Source organism: Pelodiscus sinensis, chromosome 7, assembly GCF_052426305.1.
Source record: "Pelodiscus sinensis isolate ZL-2025 chromosome 7, ASM5242630v1, whole genome shotgun sequence".
Taxonomy (NCBI): Eukaryota; Metazoa; Chordata; order Testudines; family Trionychidae; genus Pelodiscus; species Pelodiscus sinensis.
The window spans coordinates 19,087,504-19,111,880 of record NC_143058.1 but is presented as its reverse complement, the minus strand read 5'-3'; the positions used below and the strand labels follow the sequence as shown (position 1 = coordinate 19,111,880).

The 24,377-nt window shown below is 40.0% G+C and overlaps 1 protein-coding gene across 3 annotated transcripts in view; it reads left to right on the top strand.

The window, feature by feature from the left end:
- Positions 1–23,956, top strand: part of ZRANB3 (zinc finger RANBP2-type containing 3) — a 123,948-nt gene extending 99,992 nt beyond the window's left edge. Inside the window, exons 16-20 of one of the 3 annotated variants that reach the window (XM_089779711.1) lie at positions 1,034–1,180; positions 3,115–3,508; positions 5,876–6,007; positions 10,817–10,911; positions 17,307–23,956. In XM_089779711.1, the coding sequence (XP_089635837.1) occupies positions 1,034–1,180; positions 3,115–3,508; positions 5,876–6,007; positions 10,817–10,911; positions 17,307–17,328 (790 nt within the window). In that variant the 3' untranslated portion in view covers positions 17,329–23,956. Of the gene's footprint in view, positions 1–1,033; positions 1,181–3,114; positions 3,509–5,875; positions 6,008–10,816; positions 11,077–17,306 lie in introns of those variants that run through there. The other 2 variants (XM_075933286.2, XM_089779710.1) reach the window with 2 other exon arrangements.
- Positions 23,957–24,377: the final 421 nt, after the last annotated feature.

Here is a 24,377-nt window from a genome sequence, read left to right as displayed (position 1 = left end):
ATTGGCTAATTGAATAGTTGATAAGGGCGCCTCCACCTTTGAAATGTAACAACAGCCCAGGACTCCCCAAATCTCCATACACTTGCCTGACCTCACCCATTTTCAGCAGCCTATGTCCTGTCTGCTGTGCCCACAGGACTCATTCAGCAGCAGTCTCGAGTTGCTACAAGTTGGGAGCCAACCAACAAAGGGAGGCAGGGAGCTCTGCGGAGACAGACATGAGATAATGAATATGGCAGTGCCAAGTCACTGAGTGACCTGAATAGAATAGCACTAAGCAAGCAACATCCATGCTGCGAGAACTGGACTTGCTTGGGTGAATAGATTATTAGTGCAGCTCTGGTGACCAGGATAGGGTTAATACAGATACATCCCTACCACATAAGCATCTACTTTGGCTGGCCATTTGAGTGGCTCACAAGTCTATACTTGGCTAAGGCCTGGTGGCCCTGACCATCAGTTAGGTTGATTTAATAATAATATCTTAAAAGTAACTAAAGGGAGAGAGCATATTGAAGTTTAACAGAGCTTTATTTACAAGAATAAGGATGGTCTTACAATAAAAATGCAAAGGATATTGAGTAAGTTCAAAGATAAACCAATTCTGCCAGAACTCTTCCATGATTTCCAAAGCTTCTTATATTCTTTCCCAAAGAGTGTCTTTTCCAAAACAAGCAAAACAAACAAAAAAACCACACACACATCATGCTGGAACGGTTCATTCAACTGAAATAGGCTTTGCATTGTTTTCTTGACACTTTATAATTACATGTCACGGAAAATAGCTTATTACCTGTTGGCAGCAGAATAAAGAGGCGTCTTTTTAAAAAACAAAATAAGTATTGTCTGCTGTGAAAAAGCTAAAGGAATAAAATACATTTTCCAAACTGTACTCATGCCAGGTTTAGAAAGTTAAGAAATATTTGGAGGGGATTATTTCTGCAGATTTGAATGTTCTCTAAAGAAGTATTCAGTTGTCTGAAATACAATTCAGGGGAAAAGAGAATACTGAAACAACTTGTAATAATTCCAGATATGTGACAAAAGATGATGTTGCTGTAGCCTCACTCAGGAAAGCTGCTAGCAGCGGAGGCAGTGTATGCCTGGTTACAAAGGAAACTGCATTTTACTTGAAAAATGATCATACTTCTGCTGGAGAAACAGATGACCAGTCCACAAAGTAAGTTTGTTAATATTAATAAAGACAAAATAGACACAATTAAGTGATTAATTTTTCCCAAAATTGTAAGATATGAGGCCTTATGTTAATGTGATGCATTGCTTAAGACTGAAGGTATTTACCTTGTGCTGATAAACTAAATCTTATTTCCTACAATTATTTAGATTATTGTATTCAGTTAGCACATTTGTCAATGGACAAATGAATTGTTTAATATGAAAGAAAAACAAAGTTGTACAGTCAGGACAATCAAGAACTTACATGAGAGCGTGAGAGGCTGACAGCAAACAATTGAGAGTAGGCCTGGGTAAAATAGGACCAGCAGGCTGGATCCAGCCTGCCAAGCTGCCAGATCTAGTTCATGAACACAGGAGGGAGCCTCAAGGAGACTCCTGTTTGCCTCACCACCTCCTGCATGCTGCTCAGAAAGGTGACTGCCAGGTCGTTTGTGTTTGACAGCTGCGGGGGGAGAGGCTCCATGCACTGTTCCTACCCCTAGCATGAACCCATTGCCCAGTTTCTGGCCAATGGAAGCTGCCTGTTTGAAAACAGGCAATGTGAGACACAGAGTATGTCTGTGCTTTGAGCTGTGGGTGGGAGCCCCATCTCAAGGTGACATATTCACACTAGTTCTGATTGAGCTACCACATTAAAAATAGTGGTAGGGGAAGCAGCACGAGCAGTGGCCCAGCCTATATGCTGAGCACCTCAGGTGAATAAGTACTTAGGGCAGCTAGTTCTTCCTGATGCCTCAGCTGACACTATTTTTAGCATGCTAGCTTAGTCAGATTTAGGAGAGGTGTGTCTCCTTGAGCTTAGACTCAGATCCCAGTTTGAGCTATATAGACACGCACACCCCTAACTTATTTAAAATGTTATAGATGTTGGGGAGAGTTTGTCTAAAACTAACTGGAAAGGACCTCTAAGCCTGCTAATTTTTTTTAGCGTTTTCTGTCAGTTTTTTTCTGCATGCCCATGCAAACTCCTTGAGCAGTGTTTCTTAAACTTTAAGACCAAGGAACACCAAATAACTTTTTTTTTTTTTGAGGAGCACTAAGGATTTTTTTTGTTAGCAAAAAACAGAAAAGTCATCTGCCCCTTTAAGGGTGGCCATTTTGAACTCTGTGGCACACCTCTGACTGTCTTGCAGCACACTGGTGTGCCACAGAACAGTTTAAGAAACACTATCCTAGAGGGAACTATGCCCAGAATGCTGTGTGATCCCTCCCTTCTGCCTTCCCATAAGCCTCAGAGGTAGAAGAATCTGTGCTCTGTGAGAGAGCTCCCCAAAGTGCACTGCTGCAAGGGTGGTCATGCTAACAGTGTGGATATGCAACAGCAGTTTCCCTGCAGCGCTCTGTGAACAGTGCTGTCACTGCCAGTGCTTTACATCTGCCAGTATAGACAAAGCCTTTGCCAGAATACTTACAAGATACCCATGAAAAATATCTGGACAAACAGGAAGTTCTCACAATTTTCCTCAAAAGAATTTAATCCCATTTACAACTTATTTTATTATAAACTTCAAGGGTAACATTTTATAGAATCCTTTTCTTCTGTATATACACATTATCAGTGCACCTTTTTATGCAAATATAAACTAGCATTTCCACTGGAAAACTAGGAAACTCCAACTAACAATTCAATGTATATATGTATATAATAATTTAATGTGCAGGTGGGTGTGCACAGAGTTTGCATGTACAAAAAAGCGAGGCCTTCTGAAAATCAGTTCATAAAATGTAATTGAAAATGAAATTCAGGTGAGTTAATTGCATTATTCAGTAACCAAAGCAGAATGAGGTTTCATTAAAGTTGATACTTTACATGATTCTAAAAACCCTATTAGTTGTATTATTGAATATTTAAGTATTGTTTACTGATCCTGATGAAGTCCAGTCTTATTAAATAATTGCTTCTTGTCCTCATCACAGGTTACTTCTAAAGGATGGAAAAGTTTCCCCTGTTCTTTATGCTGACTCAGTTCAAGCTCAAGTTGTTGAAGACCCTGCCATATGCAAAGGATATATACAGGCTGTAGATAATAAAGGAAATCCACTTTGTCTTACCTGCCAAAAGCCAACTGTTCAACATTGCAAATCTATTGCTTGGGAAACACGATTTTGTTCTCTTAAATGCCAGGAAGACTTCTTAATTCGCTCTAGTCAGAGTTATCTCAGGAGTAAAGTATTTGAAGTAGAACATGGTGTTTGTCAGCTTTGTAATCTCAATGCCCAGGAACTCTATCTTACCATCAAAAATGCCCCTAAGAATCAACGTAAGAATCTTCTAGAAAGTTCTTGGATGTCTCAGCTTCCGTTAGGACAGGTAATGTCAATGGTGTGTTAATAGTAATGCACAATACATATGTTTCTGTAGTAGTTGGTGGTTATGCTCCTTGCATCATTTTAAACCTAAAAAATATTTAACAAATGCACTACTTGGGATGGAAATTTCTATCCCTTTACTTCTAATAGCAATGAAAAAGGGAATTACTCAAAAAAAAAAATTCTAAAAACAAGAAAACATATCCAAGTAGAATTTTGATCCCAAAAAGGGAGAAATGCCTAATTCCACAAAATCCACTAGGAACTTGACTATAGCTATAGATTTTACATAGAAGGTGCAATAGTACACTGCTGAGTGATATTATAAAACCCTAAGCTAGGTAGATGCTTTTAAGTTGCATTTAATAATGAATGTAATAAGATGTAAGAATGTACTGATTATTACTTCTACTATACAAAAACTTCTTTAACATAGTGTTTCAATTCTGTAATATAGTAGAACCTCAGAGTTATGAACACTTCAGTAACTTTTCCTTCCCTTCATTATTTTTGTAGCTTAATACAGGTTGTTTTTTTTGTGGGGAGGGGGGTAGGAGGGATGTGTCTGATGTTCCCTAATTTTATGCTACTCATTTCAAATGAAGTGTGTGGTTGTTTGGTTAGTTCATAATTCATGTATTAAGAGCTAGAGAGAGAAATTAGCTGGGTAGTATAGCATCAGAGTCAGACCGTCATATCTAATCTATTTAAAACAGAGACTGTCTGGTGCATAAGCTGTAACTACAGTTTCCTCGGGTTGTGATTCAAAGCTTTGTATGTGAAGCTCCAACTAAGAAGCTTTGATAACCAATTAAGCTTTGGGCATCAGATTTTCCTACAGAGTGTAAGATTTGAAATACAGAAAAACAGTATTGTTTTAATTCTTTAAAATCATTTAATAACTTGTAGTACTTTTCAGACTAAAATGGATATTATAGTATTAAACAAGTCTTAACATGAACATGCTGAAATATTATACATCTAATACATTACTTTATTGAAAATAAATAAATTGTTCATTTTTGATCTGTTGCACTTAAAAGAAAAATATCTACATATTGAAAATAAACTAACATTATTTAGATGGAAGCACCTTATATGTCCTATTGGAACTACTAAACAATAAATGAAAACTTGTTTTTGTTTTAAAACAGAGCATTACATTACGTGCTTCATCTAATTATGAATTATATAATAAGGGTAGCTTCATTCACCACTGAAATGCAGCTATTTTTGACTTACAACATGGCCACACCAGCAACATACAGTTAGTTTGACAGGAAGTGAAGTCCAATTAAAGCCACAAGAGAGAGGGGTATGGTGGAACCCTCCTATTATTTCAAAATGTTCATTAAAGTCTTAATAACCTGATGTAATTTCCAGATCTCCTAAGAATACTAACACACACCATTCCTCCATGTTCAAGATGGAGGAGCATTGCTACAGCATTGATTCAGAGGGAATGTTATTTGGCACCTACTGAACAAGCATCAATTCAGAGATCAAAGTTTAAATGTGATACTCTACCCATGCCCATTCAGAAATAAACAGTAAAAATTGACATTGGCAATTAACACAATATATTCCTGATCTTTCATGATTGCTTGCAGCAGCCCTTGTTTCAAGAACTGCATTGTGTAACTTGAAACATTTGAAGATACAAAGATTAAAAATAAGTGAGGTCAAACAACAAAGACCAAGTAGTCTCTCTTGCATCCTTTATACAAAAACTATTATGTTGTTTACCGTTCATCTCCATGTTATATTTAAATTACAGTAGTCCTTAATCATTTTGAAAGCTTTCTTAAAGTTGTAATATTTCACTGTGCCTTTCATTGGAATGCCCAATGACAAAACTGAAACTTTACTACTAAATATAGCAGAACTGTTAAACAGTCAATATCTAATTATTTGTGAATTGCGAAGTTTATGATGGTATTTTGACCTTTTTTGTAAATTACAAGATTGAAAATGCATCATTTGTCTTATTCTTACATTTTTTTTTCAGTCGTTACACAGACATTAAGGACAGGTTGTAAACAATACTTAGTTTCTGGTCTCCAATTTTCTCAATACACATACATTAGGATATACCTTTGGGGTCATGTATTTTGCTAAAAGATATCAAACTGCTGTGCGCTTGATGAAAATAAGCCTTCTAAAAATATAATTCCTTGTTGCCTGTTAAAAGTAAAAGAAAAAATCTAAGACCCAATTTTTTCCTTTTCTCAATGAAAGCTATAAAGAGCTATCTCCATGTTTTCTCTGCTCTTACTATGTAAACATGACTGTAGAATGTGGGACACAATTTCATCAGTTCACAGTTGACTGCTTAAAACTTCTGATGCTGTGCCTTTGTTTACCACAGTTAAATGAAATTATAACAAACCCAACAGAAGGCCAGTTCTGGCAAGTGGATCATATCAAACCAGTTTATAGTGGAGGAGGACAGTGCACTCTGGAAAATCTTCAAACTTTGTGTACAGTTTGTCATAAGAAGGTTAGTATAAATCAGAACCCATAACTCCTGAATATGTAAGTAAATAGATAATTTATGGAAGTGTAAATGAAAAATTCTACAGCCAGAACTTTGAAAAGTAACTAGTGAATTTGGTCACCAAATTCAAAACACTTTAAATAGGCCTGATTTTTTGAGGCTTGAGCGCTCAGAACTTTCTGAAAATAAGTCGTTTTTATAACTGTCTCAATTATGCTTCCAAAATTGCTAATTGCTTTTCAAAATATTGGCTTAAGTGTATAAGATACAGTATATTCCTACCTCAACCCTGATATGCCTACAATAGGTTCAAATCCTGATACGGAGTTTGATGAAAGTTTTTTATATAAAACTGCCAAAACATTACTTTATATAAGTACTCTATAATGGGTACATTAAAAATTGCTTCCTTCTTTTTTTAACCTCTTGAGGAGGAATTAATAGGATATTTTCCACATAAGTGATCATTTAGGCCAGCAGTCAGCAATGTATGTCACACATGCCATAAGTGGCACACAAGATTTTTGAGTTGCACACGCAATGAAAGCCTAATGGTATGAGTATGTTCACTAGAAAAATCCTCTTAGTTTTCTCCCTTTCACAGGAAAGCTTGAGATGCAAGCCACTGATGTTTTTTACACTTAAATAGTGGGTCAAACATTTTAGACAAAATGGCAGTTCCTAAGAAAGCAAAGTTAGATGTTCACTCGTTTCAGCCTTCTTGGAGACAAAAATACAGATTTATTCAACATAAGAACCATTCTGTGTGTGCTGTATGCAGTGAGAGCTTTGTTTGCCGCACATCAAGTGTCCAATGACATTTTCAAACAAAGCGTGAGAAACACTTCAAGGATGACGCGGACAAGCTGAGTCAATCATACAGGTTATCGTCAGATACGGAAATCAAAGCAGTGTTCCTACTGACTTCTGTGTTAAAAATCAAGCCACAAAGAATTTACAATGTGTTGCAAAACATGGAAAGCCATTTGCAAAAGGAGAATATATAAAAGAGGTTTTTCCTCAGTTGTTCGGATATTTTGTTCAGGGGTTTGCTCAATAAAGACACAATCATCTCCAGAATAAAAGACTTATCTGTGCCTGCCAGGTCAGTGGAGAGGTCAGTGAAATGGCAGAAAATATTAACAAACAGATGGTGGCATTAAAAGATGCAATGGCACTTAGTGTCCGTTCTTGATGAGTTGTGTGGATATAAATGATGTACCATGGTTAGCAGTTCTTGCGAGATAACGGAGACTCAGACAAAGTTTGAGAAGAGTTATGCTGCCTAAAATCCATGCATGGCACAACAGGGGAAGATATAGCGAAGACATTTGTTAATCATTTTGAGGAAAGAGGAATTGATACCCAAAAAAATATTTTCAGTGACAACTGACGATGCCCCGGCTATCATAGGAAAACAAAAGGGATTTGTAAAGATCGTTGAGGATCAAGTTGGCCACCCGACAGTAAATTTTCATTGTATTACTCAAGAAAATCTTTGTGCCAAGATTTCTAACGCTGAGTTTAATAATGTGATGACTACACACTGAAGATTGTGAATTTTCTTGTTGCTTGATCTGCCTTGACACATCAGCAGTTTCAAACGCTACTTGAGAAGATGGACAATGAATACAAGGACATTCCACTTCACAGCAGTGTTCATTGGTTAAGCTGTGGGAAAGTTTTAACACTCTTTGTGGACTGTTCTGATGCAATCAAGATTTTTGTCAGCAGAAGGTTAAAACTACCCAAACTGGATGACAACAAATAGGTCACACAACTAATGTTTCTAACTGACGTCACCAAGCATCTAAATGAACTCAGCCTCTGTGCAGGGTGCAGGCCAAACTGTTATGGATCTTTTTGAAAAATGGAAGGCATTTGTTGCGGAACTGCCATTTTTTCTTGGGACATGGATACCTCAACTTTCCACTATTTCCAACATCTATTGAAACATTGCACCATCAGTGTTTCTGAGATTAGAATGTACATGTAAGAATGCTCATCAGAATTGTGTCAGATTTCAGGATTTCCAACATTTTGGCCCGATGTTTTCCGCAGACAACTTTACTATCGTCGATATGGATTTGACGTTTCAGTGGATGGGTGTTGAGGATTTTAAAATGCAGCTCATTGAATTATAATGCTCAGACTTATGGGCCTCAAAGTTTAGGGATCTGTGGCACACACTTGAGGCTACCAAGAGAGATCATGGGGTCTCTTCATGACCTGTTATAAAACCCTGCTTGTGAAATTTGACTGTTTGAAGAAAGTGGCATTTTCACTGCAATCAGCATTTGGATTTACATAACTCTGTGAACAGACATTTTCACATATGAAGTCAGTTCTTTGTCCCTCCCGGAGCCAGTTAACAACTGAATACTCAGAGGCTTGTGTGCTGCTTAAAGTATCAAACTATGAGCCCAGGATCAGAGAACTCAGCAAGGGAATGCAAGACCTGGGATCACACTTAACAGTAAGATCTGCATCTTTATTTATTAATGAAGCTGCTAAAACGTAAGTAGGACTATTACTGACTTTGAAAAGTATCAATGACACGCAGATCCATAAATAGAAGTGAATAAGATAAATCTTGGCACGTCACTTCTGAAAGATTGCTGACCCCTGATTTAAGCTGCATCTACCTCCCCTAAAACATTAACCTACATTTCCTGCTTTGTGTAACTGTAACTCAGCTGACTTCAAAACCAATATAGTACACTGGAAAATGTGACAGGATCATGTCACTAAATAGACAGAATTAAAAGAGTTTCATAGTTCTCTATAAGTAAAACTGACAGCGGTGGTTGTAATCACAATTAGTAAGCCTTAGTTTGATTTATAGTGTTAGCCTTAGACACTTTCTTTGTTGGGGTAGTAAATTAAGTTTTCAGGAAGAGAAAGGAAGGGAAGGTATTTTCCATTTGTTATGAATGAAGAGAGAAGCTGCTAGCAGAAAATTACCAAATAGGAAATTTCTCATTGTTTATGTACAAAATAAATAGCACCACTGGAAGCTTCTCTGTGTTGTGATGTTAACACATCTGTTGTACCTAATTTACGGGAGGAGACTATTAGGGCTATGTAATAATCTAATGATAGTACATTTTGAAACATCCTGTTTGATTTTTGGTACCACTGCTGAAAGGCACAATAGGAATGTTTGTTATTGCCAGTTGCAATAGTGTTTTTAATATGAACATGCTTTTACAAAGAATTGAGCTAGGACTACCAAACTTATTTTGCACTGTTAGGTACATAACCATTAAATGGTAATAATTTTAGAAAAAGCTTTTAAAGATGCTTTTGAAGATGCTGTCTTTTTTTTTTAAACTAAATGAGTGTCTCTCACTAATGCAGGTGTGCAATGAATAAAGTTAGATACAGGCATAGAGCCTCTTTACATAACCTTGTAATTTTAAAGTGATTCTCCAATCCCCTTTGGAGTCGTATACTACAGATTTCTAATCCTGGCTCTCTGATTTACCATGTGATTTGGTTCTAGCCATTTATTCTGGATCTATTTATCCATGTCAGGAAAGAAATATTACATGTCTCAGTCCTCACAAAACCACCTATAAGAACATTTGTTTGCCCAGCATTAATATACAGGGCTACCTGAATACTAAATACAGTAAAACTCCAATAGTCCGGCATCCAATTGTATAGCATTCCCAATAGTCCGGCATCAAAATGGCAAGAACCTAGTGAGTGAACTTCAGCAAAAAATGAGTCAGAAGGCATCAGCGGCAGCAGCTGAACCGAGCAAAACCGGATGGGACCAAGTTATTCTGCCACTGGGCATTGTGTGATGCTGGACAGTGCTTGTGCTACAATAAAAAGAGTTACACTTTATATACTGTGTGTGTGTTTGTAAAATTTAAAAAAAGTTTATAGTACCTCCTGATAGTCCATCATATCTGATAATCCAGACCTAGGTCCCAAAGATTATTGGAAGTCTACTGTACAAAGTACTAGTTGATGGTAATGCAGCCTTCAAGTGGACAGGGTTATGAACATCAGGGTCTGCAACATACTTCAATAGTCACCTTCAACAGTTAGCTGGCTAAAATCTCTTAAGTATAACTCGTGAATTTAGATGATCGCAGTTTTTCAAAATTGGTTGTCTCATTCTACCACATGTGCATCTTGCAGAAGAAATTAATATAACTTTTATAAATTGACTGACATTTTGGTGACAGAGTAAAAAATAGCAAATTCCACATACGTTATTTTTCTGTAATCTATTAAGAATATCAGACTTCAGGATTCTAGTTTTAAAAAAAGCACATCAAGAATTTCAACTCCAGTAAGAGAGACTGATTTTGTTCTTAATAGGAAAATCAGTATTCAGACTTGATCTGTCTTCTATACTTAGTACTACGTAAGGAATGAGTATGTCAAATTGGAAGACTTTAGTTCAACCAGCATGTGGAAATTGTCACTCTGTTACAAGCTCTGTATTTTAGATAATGAAATAAGTGTTGCAACATGTTTGATCTAACATGACACCCCCCCCCCCAATTCTCAAATGTAGAATGCCAATGCTAAGTAATTTTTAACATGTACAGACTAGGGATGTGAATGGGTAACTGGTTATCCGATTATGCAGGGGAAGGGGGGCTGCTGGCCCCAAACCTGAGCAGGCTCATGGACTGGGAGGCCACAGCCCCTCCCACACACTTCTGTCCCAAACAAGGCTGTTGACTTGCAGGCTTGGAGCTGGTAGCCCTCTTCCCCCTTCATGTTTAACCCATTAACTAATTAAAGAGGATTTTACATCACTAGTACTGACAGGTCTCTCTTTCTTTGAGAACTGCTAAACAAGCCAAGGAAAGAAGCCAAATGAAGCGACATTCTTTAGCTTCGAAGTATGGATCTGATATCTCAAAATTTTTTGTAAAAATGTGAGTAGTATACAATATATACTACTGATGTAAAATGCAAATGTATTTAGTTGTAATATTTCAGAACGATCATGTATGGGAATGGGTTTGGTTGGGCACTGATGCAGAATTCTGAATCTTTACAGTCTAATTATTGTAATAAATAGAATAAATAATATTGTTTTAGTGTATGTGTGAGAACCTATTTTTCTACAGTATTGCTGTTTCCAAACAACATTATTTGTAACTACACCTTTCAGAAATTAGCTCTATTAGCTTTATATTGTTCTGGTGTTCTAGGAGCAAATATCTTACAGTAAAGATGTGTTTGTTTAAATCATTATTTCATATCTTTGTTTCAGACACTCAAATTATTTTTAATACACAGAATGAATGATGTAAGAAAGAAAAAAGTTTTTTCTACTTCTCTATTTTTATCTATTTTTCAATATTTGGGGGATGCTGTGATACTAAAGTGATAGCAGACATATGAATACCCTAGACTGATAACTGTCACTGTTGGGGAATTCAGTTTGGATTGGTTTCTTTTCAGCAATAATTTTGGCTATGTTTCAAACAGAGTAAAGTGACAACGGTTTAACATGTTTCAGACAGAATAAAGTGACAACGGTTTAACTATCAGAATACTGGCAGCTGTTTTCATGTGTTGCATAATATTTTAAAAGATTAACTATCTAATATATGACTGAGTCCAGCTGAAACTGAATTGAATATACATGACAGCTTTTTGTATTGGATACAATAAAATTTGCATTCTCTGTTCTGGAAGTACTATCTCATTTGCATCGCTCACCCTGACAGACAGGAATCTCACTCACTCATTGTGATCACTTGAATTTGGAAAGGTAACAGTCAAAGGCAGCTAACTGATAATGGGGTATTTCAGAAACTGGACCATCACCTCTTATTAGTTGTTTTCACTTTAAACTGGCAAAAGTAGCTAGTAAAATGTCCTTGATGACTCTCAGGGGGAAAAAAAATAATTTTTAGCATATACAAAATTTATTTCTGTGGATTTAATAACAGCAGGATTTCTCTCCTCAGGGTGCAGCCTCCTAATTAACTGAAGGAAAAACAAATATAAGCATACTAGAAGACATGGGGGTCAGCCTAGCATGGGGTATGTGTGCAGGCCGCCTATCAACGTCTCCATAGGGTGAAGGTAGGGCTGTGCAGGTCACCTACTCCCTGAGGGCAGAGGCAAGATACCCTGGATTGGCAGCTGCTCCCTGGGGCTGGGTCACTTGCTGCCTTGCTGGTCCTCTGTGATTGTTAAGTAGATCTGTCCCAGCTCTCACATCAAATCACATTCCATACTCATCCTATTGTCCTGGCACAACTTAAAGCAAGCTCAGGGTTTGGTTATGATAATGCATACCAAATTTGGTGATCCCAACTCTTCTGTTTGAGTTTTTCAACAAATAAACTCATAAATGGATGGACATATAGATGCACAAACTCTCTAAAATATGGTAGCTGTATGTTCAAATAATTGTAGTTTTGTAGGTTATAATAAAACTAATGTCTATATTCATTATTGGGCCCTAAACATAATAGAAAATCTATATAATTCAGAAGTAAAATTTTAAAATGCTTTTACATAAAAAACCCTCTGCAAATATGTCCAAAATTTCTCTTGTATAAATGTAGACAAAGATTAATCCAGCAGTAATGATAATAGTAAACAAAATCCTCTTTGACTGAACTTTACTAATAATACAGTGTGATAGCGAAATTCAAGTTCTGGGTTTGATCAAACTAGATGCAAAAGTTCATCAGCTCTATGACTGGAAAGTGGCCAGGATCCAAATCTCCTGTTAAACAGAGGGGAAGTTTCCATATTAGCATCAGTGATATCAGTATGTGGTGTTTGGAAAATACAGTTCACTGAATACCCTTTCACACAGCACCGCAGTAGAAAATGGCAACAAGAAAAACAACTATAGCTAGGGACTTGTAGGTGTCCTCAAACAGGTACACATTTCTCCAGATCTGTAACATTATGGTGACTGAAGTAAGTTTTTGTTCTTGCATTTGTGCACATTTCAGGAGGTACTTGAGAGTGTCAAAGGAAACTGATCTGTCTTGCTATGTACGTTGCAGCCAAAAATCTGAACCGGAATTGCTGAATGGGTCATTCACGAAGATGTACTAATAGAAAAAGTTTCCCCCTCAAACAATTTTTAAAATCCTCCAAAAGAATACTAAGGTATTTTCTTACAGCTACAGTGACCTTTCACTACACATTTTCATCCTTCAGCTGAGAAGCTGACTAAGCTCATTAAAAACTGCAGAGTACAATGGTGGATGACTGTGATTATCATTCTGTAGGTATTAACTATTTCAGTGGTGTCTACTGTCATTGGTAAGATTTCTGAAGCTGTAGTCCAAGGAAGCAAGCTTTGGTAATAACTCTTTCAAAAATAGCAAGCCATCTACTTCAGGATCTTGTAACTTTTGGGACACTTCTGGCAAAACCAATCAAAACCTCAACAACCTCTTTCCACAGCTCAGAGCATCTGTAGTCTGTCAGTGTAACTAAGCCACAGACCAGACTAATTCAGCAGCACCTTTTGCATCTCTCAGCCCATTTTGTACAGAGTTGCAAATCTTCCTTTATTGAGGCCACTGGCATTGACAACATTGATGCACTTTTTCACTACAGATTCAATTTCATCCATGCTTTTCACTGAAGCCTTGCTGACAACTTAGAGGACAAAACAGTGAAACAAAAAAAAAATTGAGTTCAGCACTCCTATGCATGCACCCTACATAGCCACTGTGAAGCTTCAACCGTCAAAGTTAATGTGTCCCTACTCCATTCTTGCCTGAACACATTCAAAAATGTTTTTGCAACTGGCTAGTCACTGAGGCTCATGAGACATAAAACACCTTCACACAAACAATGGCAATCAAAGCGAATGCACACAATTACCTTGGGATTCTTTGTGACATCAAAGTTCTCATCCAAGCAGAGCGTGTAGAAAGGGCTCTCTGTGACATTTTTAGTTATTTCATTTTGTAGAAAATTCACCAGATTGCTTGTGCTCCTCTGAATACTTCATTGCTCAGTGGTATATCTTTGACAGGCATATTTTCTGATTGTATGCCCAGAACAATTTTCTTCATAAGTTCTTTGTCACTGAATGGTTTCCTTGCTTTCCTTAAAAATAGTGCAACTCTAAAAGTAGCCACCTTTATCTGAACCACCTTTATTAAAAAGTAGCCTTCTGAGCTGTCACTTGTCTTTCAGGTTCAGTTTTTGCATCTTTTAACAGCTTGCACCTATTACTCACTATGGAAATTCTATGCAATTTCTCTTGCATGCCGGCTATAACAACTCTGCATTGCGTACATTTTAATTTAATTAATTTCATTCTTACAAATACCACACAATGTAACTTGCTTGGGAACTGAATCAGATGGCTTCAGAAACAAGCAGCAGCATTTCACACTGGTCTTGAAATGTTTGTTTTTCTTTCTTCTACTATTTTCTACTTTTCTTAGCAGCAAGTGGCCCCTCTGGGACCATTTCTGTATCCTATTAAGGGTCGTTCTGACATGAATTTTTTGAAAAACTTTCCAATATACTTTTGCATTTTTAACTTTTTCCTTGTGCCATGAACAATGAGCATTCTCAAACAACATTAGTGATCTTCCTAATGATGTTGGCCAGCAGCCACTTAGTTACAATAACATGAGATGTAAACATAGTGATTAGCCAATGACTACTAGGAATTGTGACTTGAAAGAAAACTACGTGTATGTAATTCAGCTCTGCCTGTACTGTACCATAATCTTTAGAAGAGAATGAGCGTGCACTATGATTTATGAGGTTTACAAGGCAACTTTAATACTCATCAACAGTTGTGGCATTTTGAAGACTGTGGTGGCCTCAAGCTACATTTGAGAAACACTGAACTAAGGTAGTTGCAGGAAAACATGACATGTTTTTGGCAAATTAAGTTTCTCTTTTTCCCTTCACCCTTTGTATTTTGATAAAGGCATAAAGGGAAACAAGAAGACCTTTTATAAATACATTAAAAGGAAGAGGAAGACCAAAGACAGGGTAGGCCCACTGCTTAGTGAGGAGGGAGAAGCAATCAGGGAACTTGGAAATGGCGGAGATGCTCACTGACTTCTGTGTTTCGGTCTTCATCGAGAAGTCTGGAGGTGTGCCTAACGTAGTGAATACAAGCAGAGAGAGGGTAAGTTTAGAAGATAGGATACACAAAGAACAAGTTAAAAATCACTTAGGAAAGTTAGATGTCAGCAAGTCACCAGGTCCTGATGAAATGCATCCCAGGATACTCAAGGAGCTGATAGAGGAGGTATCTGAGCCTTTAGCTATGATCTTTGAAAAATCATGGCAGACAGGGGAGATTCCAGAAGACTGGAAAAGGGCAAATATTGTGCCCATCTATAAAAAGGGGAATAAGAACAACCCAGGAAACTACAGACCGGTCAGTTTAACGTCTGTCCCAGGGAAGATAATGGAGCAGGTAATTAAGGAAATCCTATGCAAACACTTGGAAGGTAATAAAGTAATAGGGAATAGCCAGCATGGGTTTGTGAAGAACAAGTCATGCCAAACTAATCTGATAGCTTTCTTTGATAGGATAACGAGCCTTGTGGATAAGGGAGAAGCGGTGGATGTCATATACCTAGACTTTAGTAAGGCATTTGATACGGTCTCGCATGATATTCTTATTGATAAACTAGGCAAATATAACTTAGATAGGGCCACGATAAGGTGGGTGCATAATTGGCTGGATAACCGAAGTCAGAGAGTTGTTGTTAACGGTTCTAAATCCTGCTGGAAAGGGATAACAAGTGGAGTTCCTCAAGGGTCTGTTTTGGGACCCGTACTGTTCAATATCTTCATCAATGATGTAGATATTGGGATAGAGAGTACGCTTATTAAGTTTGCAGATGACACCAAACTGGGTGGGGTTGCAACTTCCTTGGAGGATAGGGACATAATTCAAAATGACCTTAGCAAGTTAGAGAAATGGTCAGAGGTAAACAGGATGAGGTTTAATAAAGAGAAATGCAAAGTGCTCCACTTAGAAAGGAACAATCAGTTCCATACATACAAGATGGGAAGCGACTGTCTAGGAAGGAGCATGGCGGAAAGGGATCTAGGGGTCATAGTGGACCACAAGTTGAATATGAGTCAACAGGGTGATGCTGTTGCAAAAAAAGCAAATATGATTCTAGGTTGTATCAACAGGTGTGTTGTAAGCAAAACTCGTGAAGTCATTCTGCCGCTCTACTCTGCACTAGTTAGGCCTCAGCTGGAGTACTGTGTCCAGTTCTGGGCGCCACATTTCAAGAAAGATGTGGAGAAATTGGAAAGGGTACAGAGAAGAGCGACAAGAATGATTAAAGGTTTAGAGAACATGACCTATGAAGCCAGGCTTCATGAACTGGGCTTGTTTAGTTTGGAAAAAAGAAGATTAAGGGGGGACATGATAGCGGTTTTCAAATATCTAAAAGGGTGTCACAAGGAGGAAGGAGAAAATTTGTTCCTCTTTGTTTCTGAGGACAGGACAAGGAGTAATGGGCTTAAAGTGCAGCAGGGGAGGTTTAGATTGGACATTAGGAAAAAATTCCTAACTGTCAGGGTGGTCAAATATTGGAATAAATTGCCAAGGGAGGTGGTGGAATCTCCCTCTCTGGAGATATTTAAGAACAGGTTAGATAGACATCTGTCAGGGATGGTGTAGACGGAGCTTGGTCCTGCCTTGAGGGCGGGGGGCTGGACTCGATGACCTCTCGAGGTCCCTTCCAGTCCTATGATTCTATAATGATGTAACAGAATATCTTTCAAGTGATCGGTTGCATGGATTCCACTTTTTATGCTCACATACCTCTCAGAACTACTGCCCCACTACCAATTTCTAAGACAGCGCTTATGGTACTGTTAAATTTGTGGGCCACACCTTTCTTGGTACCGATTTCAGTATGGGCGCCCCAAATCCTGTGTCTACCTATTCCCTCAGAACCAGGTTCCTTGCTACCAACTGTCATTATGCAAAGCATGCATGGTATTGAGTGACTTACCTGAGTGTCCCATACCAGAGGTGTTCTCTCTTAAGGGATTGGAGAGTTGTGATATATACATCACCAGTTACTGAGTTATTGCTATGTCATGTTAAGGAAGATTCCCAGTACCAGCCTCTGCAGGGTGCTCCTGATAGAAAAGACCCTGCATTCGATAAAATGTATACCTTCTCATCCTCATCTAGGCACAGCACTCATTTCCCACCTATCCATCTTCCTCTTCTTGGGTAACATAGCGGGGAGTCAAGAAATGTGAATACAGATGATTCTATGACAGTTTACAGAACGGAACTCTGACTCATAGGGAACATCTGCTTTATACTCCCCAGGAATCCACCACTTCCGTACTGATATCCACACCAGCCTTGACCCTACTGGAGGCCCTGCATAATCTATTGTCTCCAGTGATATATATCCCCCACAAGAAATGCAGTACAGGCCATCCCAGCTAGACCAAGTAGTGTAGCCTCAGAGATACTCTAGATCTAGAAAAAGAGAGGAGGAAACTGAGGAAGGACATCATCTGAAAAGGGAAAAAATATTGGTCTATAATGTGATCTCCTCATCCTCCAACTTCTGCATCTGAGTGGATGACTTCAAGGTTTTGCAGGACTTGATATGGTGTATTACAGAGACTCTGGATATCATTTTCATATCCCTGGCAAGTGTTTACAAGGTACGTGTGTGTTTGTGATTTTGTGTGTGCGCGCGCTGGTTCATTAAATACAGTTGCATTTGGTAGTCAGATGCAGATACTAAATTGTTTGCCAAAACTTTGTCTGGACTAGGAAAAGTGGGTGTATTTAGGTTACTGCTAGGTAAATCCGACCAAATTCAACCACTTTCCTAAACAAGCCATGTCAAACATGTTCAGCTGAATTCTGGTCTACTACGAACTGAACTGAGAACTGCAGAACCCAGAGCAGCATCATTCCTGGCCTGCTGGGTAATAGCATAGTGCACCATAAACGTGTGCAGAGGACCACATGGCCGCTCTACAAATGTCAACTATTGGAACTTGCACAACACAAAAGCTGCTGAGGACGCCTGAGCTCTAGTGAGGTGGGCCTTAACTTGGGGTGGCATAAGTGGAAGAAGAAACTACAAACAGGCAAACAACTAACTATCGGTGGGCTCTGTCACAAGAACAGAGAAGCTCCAACAACTGTCACTGGCAGTAAGAAGGAACTGAGCAGGGGGAGAGCCAGCAGCGATACTTATGCTCCACTATAGTGGCGCCACTCCAGGGGGCGACCTGCCGGCCCGACGGGTACCGCTGGGGAAAAAGATGCTCTGGAAACCATGCACGTGCACACCTCATTTGAATGCACATGACCAGTCACTTGAAGAATTTTTCATTAATAAAGGTGGGGAAAACCGGTTCCAGTGTAATAATTCAGCTATTTATTAGAACAAAATCAGGAGCTCTGACTGGTATCATCATCCAACAAGGAAGGGCACAGAGTTATAGGAAAACATTATCTGATTAAAAGTAAAGCTAGGCACAGTATCTGGAAACTCAGGCTAATTTAAAGCATAATACATAATAGACAATAGAGCTGCTCCAGCCTCCCAGTTAACCTTTCATATCCCTACCACGAACCACTCCCTGGAACAAATCCAGTTTCCAACTCTGTCCACACATCTACCCTAGTGATGCCATTACAGGACCTAACCACATCAGTTATAACATGAAAGGTCATTCATGTGCACATGTATTAATGTAATGTGTGCCAGCAGTGTGCCTCTACCATGTATATTGGACAAACTGAGCTGTCTCTAAGCAAAAGAATAAATGAACAACTCAGACATGAAAAATGGCAACATATAAAAACCAGTAAGGGAGCATTTTGAAGGTGCCAATAGTTCTTTGTCTGTATAGTATCAGCTGTTAGTACTCTTCCCCTCTTATTGCCTACTAATGGTTCTTATCTGCCTCTTTTGACTATCCAGACTTTAGATGCTTATATTTGTTTTTCCTGGTACATTCCAGCTTGGCTTTTTCCTTGATATTTTTATACCAACTGCCTCTTCTTTTCCCCATTCCCCCTAAATTTTTTTTCCTCCCCCCTTCCCTTGTCCTCTATTTTAGTTCTGGACATCCAACACTCTGGTCATCTGAAGAAGTGGGTTGTGCCCACGAAAGCTCATGATACCATCTTCATGTTGTGTTAGTCTTTAAAGTGCTACCAGGCTATTTGTTGTTGTTATAAATTTGTTTATTCATGGTCATGCCCATGATGAACTAGGTGCTTTCCAGATTTTCAAGACAGGCTGGTCCTGGCCCAAGGAGCTCTCACTCTCAGGACAGAGATGCAAGAGGAAGAAGAACAAGCAGCCATTGCTACATCAATATCAAATTTTCATTTATGAACCAGTCACAGTAACCCTCTGGGACAGCGTGGAACACAAAGCATTCTCTGTCAAGGGAAACCAGCTCTGCTGGAAATCTTCCAGAAGAGATCAGCCAAATCCAGAGCATGATCATCTTTAAGAAGTGTTGCTAGACCGGTCCTCCAATTTATCAAAATTGTTTTCAATTCTCAGTCTGACCTTATTTCCACTTTTGGTCTCAGGATGACTACTCATTTTGCTGTCCACATGCCTGCCTGTTACAGAAAGACATCTATATACTGTCAGGGTAGTCAAACACTGGAATAAATTGCCCAGGGCGGTTATGGAATCTCCATCTCTGGAGCCATTTAAAAGTAGGTTAGATAAATGTCTATCAGGAATGGTCTAGACAGTATTTGGTCCTGCCATGAGGGCAGGGGACTGGACTGGATGACCTCTCGAGGTCTCTTCCAGTCCTAGTGTTCTATGATTTTAATCTTGGACAAACAGAGTTACTGACTTACAAGTTACCATTCTCAGGCAAAAACTTCAAAAAAATACTGCAACAAGAAACTGCTTAGCTGAAATTCATATGCAAATCTGACAGTCAAAAGAGGTTTAAATAAAAACATGGAACAGTTCTTACATTACAACACTAATTTCCTCTTCAGGTGCTATTCTGAAGAAGTGGATTTTTCCCACGAAAGCTCATGATACTATATATAATTTTGTTAGTCTCTAGGGGCACGTCTACACAGCAGGGCTAAAGCTGAAATAAGCTATGTAATTTGAGCTATATCAGTTGCATAGCTTAAGTCAAAATAGCACCAAAAGCCGAAATAAGCTATCTACACAGCAGGAAGTTTGAGTTAGAGCAGTCTTCCTCTGACTTCTCTTACTCCTCATAAAATGAGGGTTACAGGAGTCTGAATAATAAGTCCTCCAGCTCAACATTATTTTTGCATGTCGAAAAAACTGCTTGCTGTATAGACACTGCCTATGTTATTTTGGAATAATGTCAGCGCCACCACGTGTCTCCCTCAGCACTTCCCCTCAGGGGACTCCTCTCTTCTGCACTGAGGAATTTCTTTTCCCTCAGCTCCAGCCTCCTCACATAAGTCTGAGATACTTTTTCACAGATTTAAAAAAATTTTCTTAATCTTTTTCGTAGCGTTCTGCCAAGCAGGGGCTCTGTTTTAAATGCTGTTTTTTCCTGAAGGGTTGTCAGTCATGCTGCCAGACTAACACTCTCAGTGCATACACTGTCTGTGCAATTACAGTGCAGTTTACTGCCATCAGTGAAAATTTGGCAGCCATGGCAGGAGAGCCAGAGGGTTTTCAGCTCAACCTGATCTCCCTCAAATGCTTTCTCAGACCAGCATAGGATCCTGGTCACCCCGCATCCCCGCTCTTACTATCACCAGCAGCAATGTCAGATAAGGCAGTTGCCCCACCTCAACTGCGAGCTCTGCCTCTTCCAAACAGAAGAGAGCACATGTAGCAGCAAACAGGGCAATCCCTGCATCCTAAGCCAGTTCCACCCCCAAATGGGGCTCTGGACAAGCATTTCCTCAGGGCAGTGCTCACCCACAGTACCCCGAGGGTGTAAGGACCTGGCCAATGTGCCTAAACATGCTGATAAGCCCAAGCCTGTCACGGCTGAACAGCATGGGGCTACAGCAGCATCGTCGGTCCTACCAACACCAAGCAGTGCTGTACATAAGGGAAGCGGTGCAGGGACCAAAGCACTGTTACCAGCCCCAGCACCTGTGCCAGCCCCTCTGCTCATGAAGCCAAAGCATACACCAGCACAATATTCTTTACCACCCGTGCCTCCTTTTTCCTTTATACAGCCACAGACAATCTATGATCCCTTCAGTGACTCGTCTGGCACTGATTCATCCCCTCACTCTAAGGGGTTTTCCCCAGCACTTCCATACCTCCATTATCAGTTGAGGAGGATCAGGCTTCTATCATGACCTCAACTCCTCCCACACACTCTACACCAAGGCTCAAATTCCCTCACTCACAACCAGCCTTACCTCACTGGCAACCTGCGCATTGGCTACCACTACCTATGGCCCCCACATGGCCCTACTGAGCACCTTACAGGGCTCAGCAGCAATAGCATCACAGTGTTGCTCAATTTGTTCCAAGCCTACATCCACTGTGTCCCTTGACCTTCAAGGGACCAGACAGACTTCAATCAGCCACTAAGTAACGAGGAATCCACTACTTCCTCTCACTCACACTGATATCTCCTTCCTCTCCAGGGGACACACTCGTGCCTCCGCAAGCCCTATCTGGGGATGATTTCAAGGCTTTCCAATACCTTTTTAAGAGGGTAGCTGAGGTCCTTAAGGTCTTGTTAACCACACTGCCAGAGACCCCGCATAAACTTACAAGCATCCTCCATACCTCTCCATCCACGAAGCTTGCTCTCCCCATGGACTACATAACTGCAGACATTCGCAGCAGGAACTTTCCTGCGAGCCACGAATGAGAACTACACCCCATGATTCTGCATCAAATTTTTACACAATGGGGCTTCCCACAGATAGACTTGTTTGCCACCAGTGCCAAAAAAAGTGTCCCCTCTACTGTTCGCATGCGGGCATTGGAACACAATCCCTAGGGAACGCATTCACAATACACTGGGTGACAACCCTACTATACGCTTTCCCCCCCCATACTGCTTCTCCATCAAGTAGTCACAAACGTGCACTTAGACAACACCAACATCATACTGATGGCACCAGACTGGCCGAGACAAACCTGGTATACATACCTACTGCAAATGTCAGCTGACCATCCACGGCATCGCCCACAGCTCCCACATCGCCTCACCTAATGTTGCGGTTGCCTTCAGCATCCTCATCTCCACACCCTGAACCTTCAGGCCTGGCTTCTCAATGGCTCACTTCACTAGAAGCAGAATGTACAGACGAAGTACAACATATCCGCCTTAGGAGTCGGAGCATCCACTTGCAAACCTTACCTGTACAAGTGGCATCGTTTCTTCACCTAGTCTCACCTCCACAATCTCGACCCATCTTCCATTCCATTACCTGCGGTCCTGCAATACATAACCAGACTCAAAAATTTGGGGCTTTCACTCAGTTCCCTGAAGGTTCACCTCGCCGTCATAACTGCTTTGTAGTAGTCCATAGATAGGTCGTCACTATTTACATCCCACGACCAAAAAGTTCCTCAAAGGATTGCAGAACATTTATCCACCAATCAAACCTCCAGCTCCAGCCTGGGATCTCAATTTGATTCTGAGGGCTTTAACTCGTCAACCGTTTGAGCCTATGGCAACCTGCTCCAGGCCCCACCTTTCCATGAAGGTGGCCTTACCAGTGGCAATAACATCTGCCAGGAGAGTCAGTGAAATTGCAGCTCTCATAGCAGACCCTCCTTCCACCACCTTCCATAAGGACAAGGTAGTCCTCCAGCCTCACCCTAAGTTCCTGCCAAAGGTGCCCTCTTCTTTCCACTGTAACGAACCTTTTAACTTACCAGTCTTTTTTCTCCAACCCCACGCCAACCAGACAGAGGCCACATTCCACACCCTTGCTTTACGGAGGACCATTGCATTCTACCTGGAAAGAAGCAAGCAAATTCGGAAAACCAACAAGTTATTCGTATCAACCACTGAACGATCCCAGGGACTCCCTTTGTCCTCCCAGAGGATCTCAAAATGGATAGTGGAATGCATAAGACTAGCATATTCAATCTTCAGTAAAGAACCACCTACATAACTTCATGCACATTTGACCAGGGCCATGGCAGCATCAACGGCCTATGTACAGGGCATCTCCCTGTCCTATATATGCAAATCAGCCATCTGGTCCTCTGCTCATACATTTGCTGCTCACTATGCTCTGGACTCCTATGCATCTAGAGAAACTGCGTTCGGACATACAATCCTTGCCACAGTCTAAAAGGACACTACATCGTCCAAAGCTCCCACCTCCAGTGGATAAACTACTTGTAGTCACCTAAGGTGGAGCACCCACAGGGACACTCCTTGAAGAGAGTAACTTGCATTCTTCAAGATGGGTGTCCCCGTGGGTGCTCCACCACCCACCCTTCCTCCCCTCTGCTTTGATATTATTTCCGTACTTTTCCAGGGCAGAGAAGGAACTGATATGACCCTATCTTGCGCATGCACATTAGCCACCTACCGCGTGTAGCACTTTTGCATTGTCAAAGTCACTGCTAGTAGATCTTCTGGCCGGGTGCACTGAGGTACCAAAACACCTAAGGCAGAGCACCCACAGGGACACCCATCTCAAAGAACATCAGTTACTGCAGAGGGTGAATAGCCCTTTTTTTTTTCCTTTTTCCTAAGTTACAGATTAATATCACTACCCCTCTAAGATTTCCAATGTGGCTCATTGGAGATGACTCACATCCACTGATGTCACATTCCTATCTCTGTATCCCTTCCCTTTTTTTCTCTTCAAGCATCTGAAGTAATGAGGTGCATTTCACAAAAGCTTACTCCCTTATAAATTTGTCACACAAGTGTAAGTCACTTAGGTACAGATGCTCAAATGGTATTTATGCAGTTAACTCCCATTAAAATGAATGGCAGTTTAGCGCCTAAATATCTTTGAGGATCTGGACCTTCAGCACATCAAGTAGCAAAATTAGTTAAGATCCCAAACAGTGTGTGAACATCCAGCAGTTATGAAGAAACTGGCATCCTCCTTAATTGTCAAAAGTATAAGCTGTTATCACTATATAAGTGATATTGTTCCTGAATCAACAAGTTGATTCAGCTTATACTTTTGACAATTAAGGAGGATGCCAGTTTCTTCATAACCGCTGGATGTTCACACACTGTTTGGGATCTTAACTAATTTTGCTACTTGATGTGCTGAAGGTCCAGATCCTCAGAGATATACTTAGCACGTATTGTCTGAGGTATTACCACTTTCACTGAACAAGTAAACTGAAGAATTTCAATCGCAAATTACAATTTAAGATTTATTGTACAGTGTCCAAAGACAAATAAGTGCAAGCATCAAGACTGTTTTCACAGCCATTTTGACAGTTTA